At 40.7% G+C, this 17,545-nt stretch overlaps 1 protein-coding gene across 1 annotated transcript in view; it reads right to left on the reverse strand.

The window, feature by feature from the left end:
* The window catches only part of LOC103252663 (S phase cyclin A-associated protein in the endoplasmic reticulum-like), a 213,183-nt gene that overhangs the window by 35,814 nt on the left and 159,824 nt on the right, over positions 1-17,545 (reverse strand). The window contains exons 6-7 of the mRNA XM_008051254.1: positions 15,711-15,866; positions 401-638 (exon numbers count right to left, since the gene is read on the reverse strand). Of these exons, the coding sequence (XP_008049445.1) occupies positions 401-638; positions 15,711-15,866 (394 nt within the window). The remainder of the gene's footprint in view (positions 1-400; positions 639-15,710; positions 15,867-17,545) is intronic.

Raw genomic sequence — 17,545 nt, forward strand, 5'->3', positions numbered from 1 at the left:
TTCCTTAATATTTAAAAGTTGATGAGATGATAGTATCTTAATCTAAAGAATTTAAGACAAAAGATTTATAAGTAGCAATATGACAAAGGATGAGCATAGGTCAGAGAGTCATGGGTACTAGTCCTAGCTCAGCAATGTGCAACTTTGGGCAAATCACTTAACTGCTAGTTTCTCCGTCTGTAAAATGAGTATAAAAATATTTTGCAGGCAGCTATAAGAACAAATAAGAAAGCAATGTAGAACATCTAATACAGTTCTGAGAAGATAGTAGCTTAATCAATTATATATATAATAATTCCATTTATTGTAGTTTATTCCTTATGCCCCAATCCAGGAGAAGAGCCTCACTAAAATATTAACTCTTAGTTGGTTAATACCAATACAAACCAAGGCTTGGCACCTGAAAAGCAGGCAGATCAAGAGCTGCAAAGCTGTTGAAGAAACGTAAACTCTGGATGGCCACTTGGACGGTGTTTTGGGTGTAACTCTCCTTGGGACTGGCAGTGCTGGGATCCGAGATGGTACCATGGAAGAGGATACAGTAGAGCATGTGCAGAACTCCAGCCAGGTCTGTGGCCTGAAGAGCAGCTGTCAGCCCTGTGGGATCCTGGCGGTTATTGTCAAATATGCTGTATGACCTGATAAAGAAACATTCGATTCTTTGAAAGAATTGTACTAAAAGGATGTTAGCATTTTTATAGGTCAAAGGAACCAGACAAGCAGACCATTAAAAACAAACCACCTGAGTTGTGTAATACGGTAACAAGAAACCTCAAGAAGTACGTGCAGCCCTTCCCACCAAGTACACTGTGGCTTCCCTTTACTTCCCCTGGGAGACCATGCTGCTGCAGCAGTGTCAGCTGAGCACTCTGCAACCAGTGCTGGGGCTGCCACCCACCGTCCCCACACTCTGCAGCCTCAATGACCCCACTCTGCTTAGTGCCTGGGTGTGGGCAAACTGGGCAAATTCTATGAGCTCCTGGGACTCAGAGACCAAAAGCACTGCAGATTCCTTTCGGGATACACAGCGGGACTCTTAGAGGAGGCAGCTACCAGGACAGCATGAGGTTTCACAAATCCAGGCACATGTTGGTGCACTGGGGTAGGGAGGGCCTGCGACTGCTTATGAAGGCACTGTTCCAACATCAAGGCATAGAGGTGGGACAGGTTGTGGGGTCAGAGTCCCAAGAGCAAGCAAGTGCTGGTTTAGGTTTAAACAAATCATCATGAAGTCAGCTCAGCAACTGCAGCAGGTAGTGTCATGGATGAGCAACAAGGGACAATGGCAGTGGCAAATGAACTCCTAAGATCAACAGTAAAACAGTGAGGGCTTGCCAAATCGACCTCATTCTTTAACCTGGGCATACGTGAAGCTTCTAGTGACCAAGAACAGGCAATTATAGTAAACATGGCTGCAAGCATTCATTTATCTTTTTAAGACAGAAACTGTACAAAGATTTCTCTCTAACTCATAGCCAATGTGCTTCATGTGCCCCCAACCAATTTACTCCTGCTTAAGGGTGGCCAGGGCTTAGATAAGCCACATATTTTATTTCTCTGACTATTTAGCATGAGATGGCACAAGTCAGAGCTAATGGATGGAAGGAGATCCTTTTGCTGAGATCCTCACTTTTTTCCTTCACTGGGTTTGAACCTGAGAAGATGTAAGGTCTGGCATTCAATTGCCACTTGTTCCAACCACTGCACAAAACCCTTATGTCTCTCACTGCCATTCCAAGTGGGGCAATGGGCTTCCTTCATGGGACTCAGTTTTTTCACAAGAAGGGAAACTACAAGTTTCTACTCAATGTCTTCCTTTTTATCTGGTGAGATCTACACAATATTTAGCAGGAGTGCATTTATGTTTCTGGCATGGGATTATACCCTTCCTTAGTTTTTAAAACTAACCCAGGTTTTCTATTTTTGTTGTTGCTTGTCATTTCTTTCAGCTGGAACCTGGGATCGGAGAGAGGCACTGAAGATCTGTGCTTGCCTCATTATTTTTCCCAGAAGCACTCAAGAGATGTCACTGATTAAATAATTAGGAGATGATGGCTGGCAAGTTTCTAGTATCTTGTTTAGGCTTTACATTTCCTAACTTATTTTTTTCCAACGGGATCACTGTATTCATTTTAATTTGCTAGCTGCATCAAAGTAGTTTTATTCATAATCATGGTAAACATTTATTTCTTGAATGTGCACTATTTCTGATATTGCTAAGAATGCAGCCATGTGATATGACATCCTTATATACCCTGCTCTCTAGTCAAGAAAGCAGGTCTCTTATGAAATACTGTCATCTCATTTGTATGGCAGAATCTGCTAAGTACATTCACATCTTTCACCTTCTCTTATTCTTATTACAGGTTTTCATAGTTAGTAGAGAAGGTATTACTCTTCTCATTGTACACATGAAGCATCTGAGACCTAGAGAGATAAGGTGAGATGTTTTAGGTCATACAAATTTATTAGTGGTAAAAGCAGGGGTACCACCCAGGGCGCTTGACTCTTTAAGATCAGTGCTTTGTCCAAGGACCAAAACATCCAGGCTAAACAGGAGATGACCTCTTCTTTTCTCTCCATGGTATCTCTTAAATCAAATTTTGTGATTAACTGAACACTGTTAAAACACATAGAGACTGTAATGCAATCTTATACCATTGTAGAGAGACATTTTTATCTTATAGGACTCAATAAAACAAAAGTTTAAGAAAGTATAATTATTTGCTTACAGGCACAGCTGAACCTTTACACAAACTTCTGTTAGCTAATGTCAGTTGGCCCTTACTTCCTTCCATTAAAGCTGAAAGAGTTAGGGGTCAGACCCTGACGAGAGACGTGAGTAGAGATTAATGTGTCTGAGTTTATTATACAGGTTCCAAAAAGGGGCCTGTGTTTGTTTAACACTGATTGCCTTTTAGAACCAGTGACAAGTCAGAAGACGTTTCTCCCTAAAGCTAATTTCTAATAGACTTTCAGAACCTTGGGGGTTAGTGACATCATCGCTGGTAACAACAGCTTTACTGCTCTGTGATTCAGAACACTGACTTCCTCCTCACTGCCTGTGTTGCTTTTAAACTGATCATCAGCATATTCTAATGGAGATATTCAGGAATAAAGCTTTGTCAATTTAAAATACTTTGTAATACTTAGTCTTTCTGAGCATTTATTAAATGAAACGAACTCACTGCTATTTCCTCTTCCAAAGAATAAACACAAAATTAAAAAAAAATAAGTGAGGGTCATCAGAACAGCTCCTCCCTTGCACCATTATTTAGGAAAACACAAATCTGGTAAAACAAATGGTAAAACATCACAGCCCAGCCTTTTGCAAATATATTTGTAATGAAATAAAAACGCTGATTGAGGAAAATCAACTGAAATCAATAACTCAGATGTGGAAATGACTCCAAATGCATATAATATTGCTGCATGGAAAAGACTATTCACTTTAAAGTGAGCCTACAGAATAAGTGGGAGGGGAGGGCTGGTCTGCCACATGTGCCTTCCACAGGACTAATGTAGACCTGAAGGGACTATAGAGAATGTTTACTTTTGGTTTAGTCTGAAATACAGATAATCTGTCCATGAACAGGCCATTGGCTCCTGTTGGTCTTAATTGTCAGTTATGATCGCTTTAAGCCTAAATGTTTATAGTAAAAATTAGAGGGCCTTATTCATATCAGACATGGGTTATAAAGTTTTCTTTAAAAAATACATAGAAGACGTGAAAACTCAGATCTGAAATTTTATATACTACACTCTAAGACCTTCTTAATTTTACTAGGTTTTAAGGTGTTTTTTTTTTTGTTTTTTTTTTTTGTGAGTTGGAGTCTCACTCTGTCGCCCAGACTGGAGTGCAGTGGCCGCTCCCGGCCACCGCAGCCTCGACCTGCTGGGCTCCGGTGATCCTTCCGCCTCAGCCTTCCAAGTAGCCGGAATTACAGGCATGCGCTACCACACCCGGCTGATTTTTTGATTTATTGTAGAGATGAGGTCTCGCTGCCCAGGCGGGTCTCGAACCCGCAGGCTCAGGCAATCCACTCACCTCAGCCTCCCAAAGGCGCGGGATTACAGGCTGAGCCACCGGAGCCCGGCTTAAGGTGTTTTTAATTGGTCTCCAGGACTAGAGATTTTAGTGGGATTTCGTTTCTATTCATTAAAGGCTAGATTCAATAGAAAAACGAAAACTGGTTTTTCATAAATGTTCTTGCATAATGCCTGAAAACCCTACTTTGCCTTAAAGGAGAGTATAGCTAGGCAAAGACAGCAGTGGCGTGTGTGGGCATGAATCAAGTGCCATCCACTCCATCTTTGGTATTATAAGCCACATATACACCAGGCCTTAATTGGTCTTAAAAACACTAGACTGTTCCAGATTCTATAATCTCTTTTCCTTTGTTTCTGGTTTGTTTACTATCATTTCCCCGGTCCCCAGATTTCTGGTTTAGTAACACCCACTCTCATCTCCTTCAGCGCTGGCGATCTTCTGGACTGCTCTCCCAGCTTCTTGGGTTCTGACTTTGTTCATACCCTCAGTTCTGGAATCACTGAGGTATCTTATGAGAACATCCCATCTTAGCCCCTGAGCCCAGAGACCTGCATCCAAAATTCTGCATCATGTTGGAGTGGGTGGGAGTAAGTCATCATCCCTCCCAATGATGGATGAGGACTTCACTGCTTAAGGACAGGTGAATTATTTCTCAGCAGTATTCCAGCTTTTGGCTCTTACATTCTGGGATATTCCGGGAAAACTGACCTGCATCTTGTGATAACATCATACATCAGGCTTTGTGGTAAGCAGAAAGAGGTATCATGCTCTGTCAGATACTCTGTCCAAAAAGCCAAAGTACCTGTGCTCCAGAACTATGAGCACCTGTGACATGCAAGGTCAAGGAAGACCAGGTTCCTGTTCTAGAGGAGGTTATAGTCTAAGATGGGAAGGTGGGTGTATCATTCTCTTATGCTACAGGAATAAATCATCACAAGCTAGTGGCTCAAAACAATATAAATGTATTATCTTACAGATCTCACTAGGCTAAAATCTAGGTGTCACAAGAGCTATGTTCTTTCTGGAGGCGATAAGAGACAGCCTGTTTCCTTGCCTTTTCCACGTTCTAGAGTATGCCTGAGTTCCTTGGCTTATGGTCTCTTACTCCATCGTCAAAGCCAGCGGCAGAGCACCTTCAAATCTCTCTCCAATGTTGGTTTTCCCACCTCCTTTTTTTAATTATAAGGACCTTTGTGATTACATTGGGCCCACTTGAATAACCCAGGATAATCTCCCTCTCTCAGAATTCTTAACTTAATCATATATGCGAAGTCCCTCTTGCCCTGCAAGATAATCTCTACAGGCTCTAGGGATTAGGATATAGACAGCTTTAGAGGGACATTATCTGCCTACCCCAGTGGGCCTATCAACTCATGATTCATTCATTCAACAAATATTTACTGAGGGCCCACTATGTGGCAAGCACTATTCTAGGGACTAGGATTCAGCAATAAAATCTATGATCTTTTCTACATAAAGCTTACATTTTAGTGCAGGAAGACATACACAAGCCAAAAACATATGTAATATATAGTATGTCAGCTGTTATAAATAAGTGCTATAGAGGAGCAGGGGACATGGCTAGGAAATGAAATAGGGGTATGTGAGATGCTACTTTATATAGAATGGTTTAGGAAGCCTTTCTAAGGCATTAATAGTTAAGCAAAATTCTACAGAAAGTAAGGAAAAGTCATGCGGCTATCTGGGAGAAGGCTGTTTCAGGTAGAGGAGCAGCAAATCCCAAGGCCTGGAGCAAGGTAGGTGCAAGAAACAGCAAGAAGGTCAGTGTGGCTAGAGCAAGTTAAGTGAAGAGTAATAGTAAATGAAGTCAGAGAGAAAACAACAGAGATCGGGCAGCTTTGGAGACCATCCTATGGCTTTTACTGAGTAAGATGGGAAGCTACTGGAAGGTTCTGAGCAGGTAAATGATATCATCTGACTTAGGTTTAAAAATGATCACTATAGCTACCGGGTTGAAAAGTCTTTAGAAGAGCAAGGCAGAAGCAGGGAGACCAATCTGGAGGCTGCTTTAAGCATCCAAGTGAGAGATGATGGTGGATGAATCAGGATGTTGTGAGAAGCGGTTGGATTCTGAAACTACTCAGAAGGGAAAACCAACAGGATTTCCTTATAGATTGAATATAAGAAAGAGGAGTAAAAAATGACTCATTAGTTTTGGACCTGAGTAACTGGAAGAATGTGGTTGCCACTTACAGAAATGGGAAAGAAAGTGGAGAGAGCATGTCTGGGGAGGAAAACCAGGAGTTCAGTTTTGAATTGGTCAAACTTGAGATGTCTAGTAGACATCAAAGTAGAGATACTAGATTAAAAGTGGTGTAAAATAAGCTTCCCAAGTGTAGGGATTTTTTTAATCTCTTTTGTTTCACAGACATATTCCCTAGGGCTTAGAACAGTGTCTGACATACAGCAGCTATTAAAAAATATTTGTTCCGTGACTAAATAAATATCCACGTGTGAATTCAGAGGAGTGGTCTGGGCTTGAGATATTTAGGAGTCATCAATACATAGTGGTATTTAAAACCAGAAGCTCATTCTAGTGAATAAACATAGTATACTGAGGATTGAGCCTTGGGATACTCCAACGTATCCCAAGCTGTAGAGAAGAGAAGAAGCCAGCAAAGGAATCTAAAAATAGTAGCCAGTGGGGTAAGAGGAAAACCAGAAGAATATAGTGTCCTAGAAGCAAAGTGAAGATAGCTTTCAAGGAGGAGAAAGTAATCAATTTTAAATGTTTACCTAAAAATAAATAAATATGAGGACTAAAACCAGGATGAAGTATTAGTCCTTTATTTACATAATTTATTTATTGAGTCAGAGTCTCACTCTGTCACCCAGGCTGGAATGCAGTGGCATGATCATGGCTACTTCAGCCTTGACCTGCTGAGCTCAGGTGATCCTTCCACCTCAGCCTTCCAAGCAGCTGGAACTACAGGCAGGCACCACCATGCCTGACTAATTTTTATTTATTGTAGAGGTGAGGTCTTGCCAAGTTATCCAGGCTGGTCATGGACTAATTTTAGATGACAAACTCTAACTGCATAAATTTAGGAGGAAGAGGGTAGAGTGACAGGGAATGGAATGTAGTTTGTCAACAATAAGTGGAAAAAAAAGACTTAGCAAATTAGCTGCCAAAAAACAATTCAATTTTAGCCACCAGGAGTACAATGTACAAATGAAGAAAGACGAGTCCTGCTCCACTGCACTGTATGACTAGTTTGGAAGTACCGGGTCCAGCACTGGGTACTGCTCAAATTCAGGATACTCATGTATTAGAAAGTTTCCAAGTAAAATGATTTGTGTGGTAAAAGTATCTGGAAACAACTGGCACCCAAGGAACATCTAAAGGAACTTGGAATGTTAGCTCAGAACTGGAGGACATGAAGGCCATTTTCAAACTCAAGAAATATCTAACTTGTTATTTATAACCCCAGAGAACAGACTTTACCAGAAAGCACATATTAGATAAACCTATACAAATTTTTTGAATACTTAGAACACCCAAAAGTGAACTGGGCTGTTTAGTGAGGTATTAGATTCTTCCGCATCCTGGAAGAGGTGAAAGATTGCATCCACTGAAGTGAGACTGGATGATGTTCAAGATTCTGTTCAATTCAGGGATATTATAACACATATAAATCTACTTTGAAAATTACAGTCAGTCAGTCTCAGTCTCTCTCTCTCTCTCACACACACACACACACACACACACAGCACACTTCCTTCCTCTCTGACTCTTTATGTTGTACATATAGCAGATGTGGACAGTAGCTTGTTTAATGCAGATCTCATTTGGAGCTCTGAAGGGAAATGGGGATGACTTAGTGGAGAGGTGAGGCCAAGAGAAAAGTCAAGGTAGAATATACGTATGGATAAGCATTATAAGACAGCCAGGACATTTGATTAGAGAAGAGGAAACGTATTCAGGGAATTTAAAAAGTGAGAACATTAAGTAGGAATGGTTCAGATACCTGGGAGAATTTCCAGGTGAACTTAAAGAGGAACTTTTGAGAAGAGAACCTTCCTGAGAATTTGAAATGATGAAAATGGCATAGACATTCTTGCTGTTTGGAATCAACAAACCTGGAAGAGGATGGAGAAAAGAACAAGACCAAGCGGACGCCAATGGGAATGGATGGCAAAGGATGAGGCCACTAAGAAACTCTGGACTCCAGCCAAGCTCTGAATGAAGACCCAAGAGAGTGGAGAAGTAAAGAGGTGATAGGCTCAGAACAGCCTTGGGAAAATGAAAGGTGAATGGGCAGGGAGGGGCTGAGGAGGTGAGAAGGCAGGTGGTTATGAGTGACTGGCTACAGAAGATGCTCTTGGATCTTGGATCTGCAGGCTAGGGGTACTGTCCAGTACTGCCTCTCAGAGGGACACTCACAGAGGGACCTCTCTAGCTTCAGTACTCTCATACTGCAAACAGTGAAGACCTTTGCTGACACACTGGTTTTGGCTAGTCTAGCTGATCCTCTGGGCCTCTCTTATCTTTAGTATTTGGAAGTTGGGCTGAAGGGCCTCTGCCAGAGGCTATGCTGTGTTGCCAAGTAAAGGTAATTGCTTCTGCTGGGAGAGGAATTGGGAGGAAAAACTGTCCTAGCTGGGGCTATATGATGATTCCAATACCCTCCTACATGATCTTTCTGGTTTCTACTCTTGCCCCTCTAATCCATTCTTCACAGAGTAAAAAGATGCTGTTTTTACTTTTTAAGCCACATTCCTGTTTAAAATCCTTCAATGGCTTCCCATTACACTTATAGTAGAACTCAGATTTCTAATCTTTCTGTCCTCATCTTCCAGCCCCTGCTTCTCTGACTTCATCTCCTACCACTTTCTTTCTTACTTCTTACATTACAGTTTATCACCTTCTCTGTTTCTGGAACATACCCACTGCAGAGCCTTGCCCTTCACCTTAACTAGAACATACTTCCTCCCTAGTTTCAGTGTCATCTCCCAGAAAGGCCTTCCCTGACCACTTCAGCTGCAGAAGCCCATGACCATGTCACTTTGCTATATTACCATGCTTTATTTTCTTATGTCACTAGCTAAAATTATATATTTTTTTAAAATTGGTTTATTGATTTTTTTCCCATTAGACTATAAGCTCAAGTATGATGTCTTTTTCACCAATTGGTCCCCAATTCCTTGACAAGTATCTGGCCTATAGCATATGCTCAATAAATAGTAATGAGTAAATATTTGCCAAATAAATGGAAGGAAATAAGGGAGAACTGATCTTAGCAGATCAGAACTTGCTAAGCAAGTGGGCTTTCTCTGGAGATCCTGCCCCTCGAACTCCTGAGGCCAGTGGGAATCCGGGCTGTAAGCCTGGTGAGCCTGGACATGTACTGGTGGTCTTCCTTCATCATCCCCTGTCCTCTGTGGGAATGGTAGGCCAGTGGAGACTGCGCCTGCATTTTGGCCCTGTGGCCTGGGGCCCAGCCAGTTCTCTTTCTGCATACTGTATAGTGAGCACTTGATTTGAACTGCAGCAGTGAAGCATCTTTCTGTCCCTTTAAGTCAACTAGGGCTTTATGTCATCTGGGATGGCTCTTCCAGAGGTCTCGCTTCTAAAACTCGCCTGGCTGTGAGTGAGTTCCTGTTTCTGTACTCTTCTCACTTTCCAGATCTAAAGGATATGGACAGTCACCCCTCCTTAACAGTACAGAGGCTGTTATAACCTTTTGGACAGTGTGAGCAGGACTGCTGAATGCTTGTGGGGAGACAGCCCACATGGAACACTAAGCTCAGAGCACACTGAAGGTGCTTAACAAGTGTTACTTCCCTTAATTTACTGGCCTCGTCCTGTTATATTCACTTCATTACCCATCTCCCAATATCAGCATGCCTTTTGTCCAAGGACCAGTGGCTAACGACAACAAAAGATTTAGGAGGGGGCTGACACTACCAAATAAGAGACTGCAGAGAGAAGAGAAGACAGTTGAGAACAGGAGACTGGGGACTCATGTATCTTGAGGGGTTAGAAAGTGGCAGACTGTATTTTCAAACATTATCACCACAATATTCCTGGTCCCACATATTCTTTTAGAACTTTCATATTCCCCATCAAGAGGAAAAGTCGATTCTTTCTTCTTTTGAAGCAGGGTAGGACTCTCTGGCTGCTTTGGTGAATAGCATGCAGCACAAGCGTGATTGCTGAAGCTAAGCCACAAAAAGTGAGATGGTTTCCACCTGCTGTCTCACTGCCAGGATGCTTGTTCTTGGAACTCAGCACCATGCTGTGAGGAAGTCCAAATCAGCCTATGCAGAGAACCCCCTGCAGTCTCCACTGGCCTACCATTCTCATGGGAGACAGGGGACGACGAAAGAAGACCACCGATACATGTCCAGGTCCACCGGGCTTATAGCCAGGATACCCTGCAGGCAGGCTCCCACTGGCCCTAGGAGTTTGAGGGGGCAGGATTTCCAGAGAAAACCCATGTGGCAATAGATTAGTATCAGCCAGACATGTGTGAACAAGTACTCAGATAATTCCAACCTGGGAGGCATTGAAATCACCACCATCCTGCATATCTCAAAGTTCAGTTCTATTCATTCCTAATAGCAGCCAACATTTAGGAAATATTTACTATGTCCCAGGCAGCATGCTTTTATATTTTATTATCCTCTCTCCTTTTTATCACTTTCTGCCTTGTACTATGAGTATTTGCATATACATCTTCTTCCCCCTACTAGCTAGCGTTCAAGGTCCTTGAGGACAAAATCAATGTCTGAGTCATTTCTGCTTTTTCCCAAGCCTAGCACAGGGCCTGGCACAGAGCAAGCGCTACATAAATATTTGTTCAATGAATGAATGAATAGGCAGGCAGGCAGAGTTAAAAGTTTACCTTTGCTTGAACAAATGGTTTTCAAGCATCCTTAAACACTTGAGAAGCACTCATTTATATCCACATAATTAATGGACTAAACCACAACTCATTCTTATCTCTTCATGACACAGTTTCTAGGACTTTGGCTAGAACACATTTTCTTAGATGGTTTATGGTTGTGAAAACAAAAAGCACAATTACATATAACAAACATCTTTTTGTGTAAAAATATTCTAGAATCCACAATAGTCTTCTCCAACCAATCAGAATTAGCCAGGTTTTACAAGTTCCTCTCTTTCTTCAGTGTAGTCATAAGGATTATAAACTCTTTTACTATGGGTCCACTGCCTCCATAATTTCTAGCAGTTAGGAACACAGTAAAGGATTGCTGATTAAGTTAACGACCTGTATTGGTGGCAATTTCTAGTCATTCATTACTGATTCTGATGCTGTCAATTCTACTGAAGAGTCAGCACCTCAAAGGGACCCGATGAGCCTTAACCAAAACCATCTTTTTAAAAATTTCTTGTAGAATCGAGAATGGAAAATTGATAATAGCTAAGGCCAAAGAAACAAGCATTCCTGAAAGTCCTGTCACAGACTGTTGAATTTTGCTTAAGTGATTAAGAATTATCGTTTGTTAACAATTCCCACATTAAAATTCTGGAGTAATCCTAACAAAAATCAATCCTTTCCCCAGAGGATCACAATTTCAATTTTTACTTAAATAAATGCAAGTTCATTGTTCAAAACCAAGCCTGGTACAAAAGTCATCAGCTAGTGCTTTTCTCCCACAGGTTGAAGCAAAGATTAACAGCACAAATTCTGACACCCAAATTGTCTTTCAGAAGACCTAGGTAAAAATTAGAAGATTAAGGGCACAATAGGAGAGCAGTGCAAAGGCAGACCAGCGGTAATCACCATCACAAAGGCCAGGCCACCGGCAGACTGCAGAGTATTTACGCCAAGTCTTGTGCTATCAATTAGCCCGCTTAATTATCTCAGAGTCTACAAGCGCAAAAGGTAATTTTTGAAGGCCTCTCTGGCTCCTATTTCTCTTTTATTCCTGCTAGTCACAAAGGGGCTACAAGGACAAATCTTCCTTGACTCTCTGGCTCTGGCTGGCTTCTGGGAGCCAAAAGAGACATTATGCGAATTACTCTAAAAAAGCAAAAACCACACTACCTTTCTTCTTAGACATGGCTGTGACCTAGAGCAGAAACTCTTTTCAACACATGAAACAAAATGCTTGGAAGCCACTGTAGTTTATAGATTAGAAATATAATTTTCATGAAGAAATGGGGAGCAGTAATAAATGATCTATAAATGTCAGAGGTAAGCAGAGAAAAACTCTATTCCTGTGGTCTGGTGGTGTTCAGGAAATGTTGGGAGATTGAAGGATGAAAGGAAAAACAATTAGGGGTCATTTTCTCACCTCTTTTAGTGAAGCAGCTTACACTGATAGATACTGCTAAGAATTTCCTAGGTAAATTAAGCCAGGAAACCATCTAAATCTTTTTTCTAGAATAATCTGTTTTTGTAACAAGTCCTACTAACACAAGTTTCCTGAGCAATTGAGATTAGAGAACAAAAATATACTGGGGAAAATAGATTAAGAATTCTTAAAACCTATCAAGAGTAAATAATTGATTTATTTAAAATCCAGTTGTCGGCTGGGCGTGGTGGCTCAAGCCTATAATCCCAGCAATTTGGGAGGCCGAGGTGAGAGGACTGCCTGAACCCACAAGTTTGAAAACAGCCTAAGCAACTTGGCAAGACCTCCTCTCTACAATAAATCAAAAAAATTAGCCGGGTGTGGTAGCGCGTACCTGTAGTTCGGCTACTGGGAAGGCTGAGGTGGAAGGATCACCTGAGCCCGTGAGTATGTCACTGCACTCCAGCCTGGGCAATGGAGTGAGACGACAACTCAAAAAAAAAAAATCCAGTTGTGTATGTACATTAAAACAGTTATATTTCATATATAATATATAAATAAATATAAAATCACTTTTTAAAATTTTATGTAAAATCTATTATAGGTATAAAATATATAATAAATATAAAATTTTGAGTGGTAGATGGTATAGTCTCCAAATAAGGGAATACAAGCAGTGCCTTCCACAACTCTAGTCTAGCTCTTGTATACCTTTGAGTCTCCCAATAACTAATATTTACAGGGCTTATTAGATACCTTATCTCCTGCCACTTTCCAGTTAGTCAATTGTACAGCTACATCAAACTGAAATGACACAAAGCCTTGTACGGCTATATCCCTTGGTTTGGGTTGTCCCAAAAGCAGATGCTGAAACAACAATATGGGTGCAACAGATTATCTGTGAAGAAGTAGAGAAGGAAATAGGGAAGGGAGAAAAGCAGTTCAAGGATGTGTTAACAAACAGGTTAGCTGGGGACCCTCTGAGAAACTGTAGAGAATATATCTGTACAATTCTGTACAGAACATACAGAATTGTCTCACTGAGCGTTAGGGAATCAGGGGTATTATCCACCAATTTATTGTTTGGGGGCCACTTCCCTGAACTCTGGCAACTAGTTCCTTGTACAGAGAGCATCCTTAGGCGGAAAAATATAGGAACCTTCAGCAGACAACCTCTAGGTGAACCAAAGGCACCGATAACGTCTACTACATCACACAATGCACATATGAGGCCCTTTTTCTCCATTTTTCCATTCACTTGTCTTGGATTCTTTAAGATTCTGCCTAGTGAAGCCTCTTTGACCTCCTCTGGGAATGCTTTGCTTCCTCTTCTGTGCACATTGTCTTCTGCAGCTATTATGCTGTAGCTTTACTTTACAAGTCTGACCCCACACTAGACTCTGGGCTCCCTGAGGGCAATGTCTTTAATACCTAGCATAGTATCTAGCACAGGACAGATGTTTAGTGCCTTCAGGACAAGAGCATGACTGTGTGCATGAAAGAGAAGAGGATCCTGTTTTCCATGTCAAAGAAATAAAATATATGCTCCTACATTTAGAATAATACAAAGTCAAGTGTGTAGGAAGGAACACTAAGCTAGAAATCTTGGGTCATAAGTCAAGTCAGTTTGGCTCAGTTGCTTTTTTTTCCAAGAAAATTTGTCTTTAATTAGAAATTAATTTGATTATCCAGCCAGGCCAGTTACAGATAAAACTTTGTAAAAAAAAAGTTGTTGTCCCTATAAATATTAGTGCCAGCTTCTTTAGGTTTTTTTTTTTTTTCAAGTTCCAGACTTCAAGTGATTGCATCTGCGTGTAAGTGAAAGCTGAAGCCCACAACTGTATTACACCATATATAGAAATGCTTAGGTTTGTGATATGCATCTGGATTAAAAAAACAAAACAACAAAAACAGATGGCACAGACTTGAGATACTGGCAGGTTTGTAATGCTGTGTACACAAAAAGAGCCAGGGGCTGAAAGGGGTCTCCTGCCTAAGAGGACACTTCTAAGGATGGTCCTGGCTATTCCATGGGAATTAGCAAAGCAGCATGGTGGCCTGCAAGCTGGCAGGTGCCACTGTCCCAGGCAGAGCCCTGTTACTGCTGCCAGCCTCTGTGCAGAATGGTGCTACCCGATTCTACTTAGGTTACAGACCCACATATGTCACTTCCTGAGTTCTCATCTAATCCCTGGATGGTAGGCTTTGTCTACATTTCTAGATGGGAACCGACTAACTTGGAACACTGAATACAGGCCATGCTTGGTTCCCCTGACATCCCAGACAGTCTTAATCTTTTTAGAAATGTGACTGGTATGAGGAACTGGGTAAGAGTAAAGAAAAATAGGTGGGTTTAGGGGTCCTATGTATAACTAACTAAAAAAAAAAAAAAAGCTGAGAATGTTCATTTTAAGAAAAAAAAATTTCCTCTTTTAAATGTTCTCTATATAGTCACTGGTATTCTGTGTACATTGAATACAGATGGTTAACCCTTGTTTTTAGAAGCTAGACTTTAGAAGTTTCCATTTGACAAATCATTAAAAATATATAATACCATAAAACACATAAATACTGTTTAGAATTTAATTGTAAGAAAATTCTTTTACTGAATATCCTCAATATGCCTATGGGATATGTCATATTCCTACTAGGAACACTAAGTGACTATAATAAATAATTCTTTCTTACCTGGGGAGTAGGGGGGGAAGAAAACCCAGGGAAATCCATCTGTCCTTCCTAGAGAATTACTGTTTTTGAGGACAGTCCACAGGGTAGGATGGGTGGGGTAGGGTGGTCTACCAGGCCAGTAGCAGTCCCTGGCACACGGGTTTTAACCATGCCTATGGGTCATGTGAGACCTTAGGGAGCTATTGTTTTTGGATGGCCCCCTTCCCTAATTCATGAAGGTTCTTTGGAATAAGCAACAGAGGAAAACTAAATACATGGAGAAGACTATTACTTGAAAGCAGATGACTGATGGGTATGAGCACTTTGAGGCTGTGCTGTGCTGTGCAGTGCTGAGGACCTGGTTTGTTCTGGTCTAGGCTTTTCACTGACTCACTGACTTAAGGAGAATAATCTGATTCCTTTGAATCTCAGTGGAAGAGGGACTGGATGACCTCTTAAGTCTCTTCCAGCACTGACAGTCAAGTTTATAACACCAACAAGAAAAACAGACTCTGGCCGAAGTATGTGGCCCAGAAAAATGAGAAATGTAACATAAAGCTCAATATGGAAAGCCAATGACAGAGAAAGAACACAGGAAAGGGGGCCAGATGACCACTTGCATCCCTATAAAATGACCCTAAGACAGGCAAAATTCAAGAGCTGTTCCAAAAGTTGAGTCTAGATTGAGATCAAGCAGAGACCTTACCTTCCAGTGACAGCAAAGCACAGTGTGCACATTCCATGTAAGAGTCCTGCAGCATGCTGTAGAAATGTGGCCATCTTGGGATTCTCATCCACTGGGCCTTGCACCGAGAGGAAACAGGCACACAATTTGTCAATCAGACCTATGTTCACCACGTAGCTAGATATGAGAAAGAAATAATATGTTATCAATTTATAGAGACCAGCAACACCTTTACCTTCCATGATAAATCTTGCCATACACAGACTTGGGCCCCTCAAACAGGAGACAACACAGGTTTAAGCAAAGTATTTACTGTAATAATTTTCTTAGATTGAGTCTTGAATAACCAGTTATTTCTGTAAGTAATTTTTTTCTCTCTTCTCTCTTTTGGTTATTCTGACAGTTTTCAAAAAATATGAATAAAAATGATTAGCTGATCTGGTGTAAAGAGTCTGACAGTAGGTGAAATAACTTATAATGAACTTTAAACCCTTAAAAAGTAGTATTTTTTAAAGTACTAGGGAGCCGAATTCACCAGAATGCTAATTCTAAATTCACCAGAATTTAGAAGATATAGGAAAATGATTCAACTCGGACACTCTTTTTACAACTTAAACCTCTAATGCCATCTGTAGGTTCTCTATTTTTAAAATATCCATTACTATTAAGAGAATAACAAACAGTTTGAATCTAATTGCTTTCTGTTATGAAAAGTACCACTCTTGAGGGTTGACAATAACATTCAAGAAGTTACTTTCATCTTTTTAGTCCAATGAACAATTTTCTAGAGCTGTTTTTTAAACTGGACCGACAACAGGAGCCCTTTTATTAGTCCAAAAAGCAGCAATCATTGAAATTAATACTTTAAGAATATAAAGGCCCTTGTAGATAAATCAGTCTTAGCTTAGAGATTTCATACAGATTCAGTGCTACTGCATTTACATGCATGAGAAGGGTAGGGCTGCGAATATAGCAGTTCTGTAAATCAACACATCAACTTTCAGAGCTATGTACAAAGGAATTGCGGTTTTGGCACTACAAACCCATCACTATTCATTTACCAACACATTTTTTTGTAAAAGGAAGAGAAATCTGATGGATAATTCATGCTTAGCACCATCCCAAGCCTACTACTTTGAAGGTGAAAAATAATGCCTCCTTTCTCCTTTTACATTAAGATACGTTATCTACCTAGGCTAAAGACCACTTCTACAGTTTTAGAATTGGAGTAGGATGGCCACCAGTCTTCTCTTATAATGAAGGAAACTGACAGACTGATATATGTACACACTGATAATTTTATTTATAATTTGGTTTAATAGAAGTAAACTTTTAAAAACTGGCTTCTACATTTATACAGATTCTTCAACTTAGAAAGTGTTTTCACCTTAATCATCTCAGTAAATTATCCCAAGAACACCATTAGGGAGCAGGATGTGAAAGCTTTAGTTTTTGTCTGTCCAGCACATTTTTTTCTTCTATTCCAAGTGGTTCCGTTGGGAGGGAGGGGGCTATTAAATATGGTACCCTTTTGATAATGCAGGAGTGGGCATGTGCTCCAGGACAGCCAAAGTATTCATCACCTTGGCCATAATGACTGGTTCCAGAATGGGTATATGACCTAAAGAGGATCAATCAGTATCTTCTGTGGGATTAATTTATGATCATAGTACAAAAACTGTTTTCACTGGGTATATAAGACTGAGGGACATAAGGCAGGGGGTTGCTGGTAGCTAACTTGTTACATGGAGAACATCTATTTATAGAATAAAGCCAAGTAGAGATAAGTAGATTAGAAAGAAAGAGACAAAACCCTAATGTCATACAGTCATGTGCTGTTTAACAATGAGGATGTG

Source organism: Carlito syrichta, unplaced genomic scaffold (genome assembly GCF_000164805.1).
Source record: "Carlito syrichta isolate Samal-C Ts95f unplaced genomic scaffold, Tarsius_syrichta-2.0.1 Scaffold169214, whole genome shotgun sequence".
NCBI classification, from domain to species: domain Eukaryota; kingdom Metazoa; phylum Chordata; class Mammalia; order Primates; family Tarsiidae; genus Carlito; species Carlito syrichta.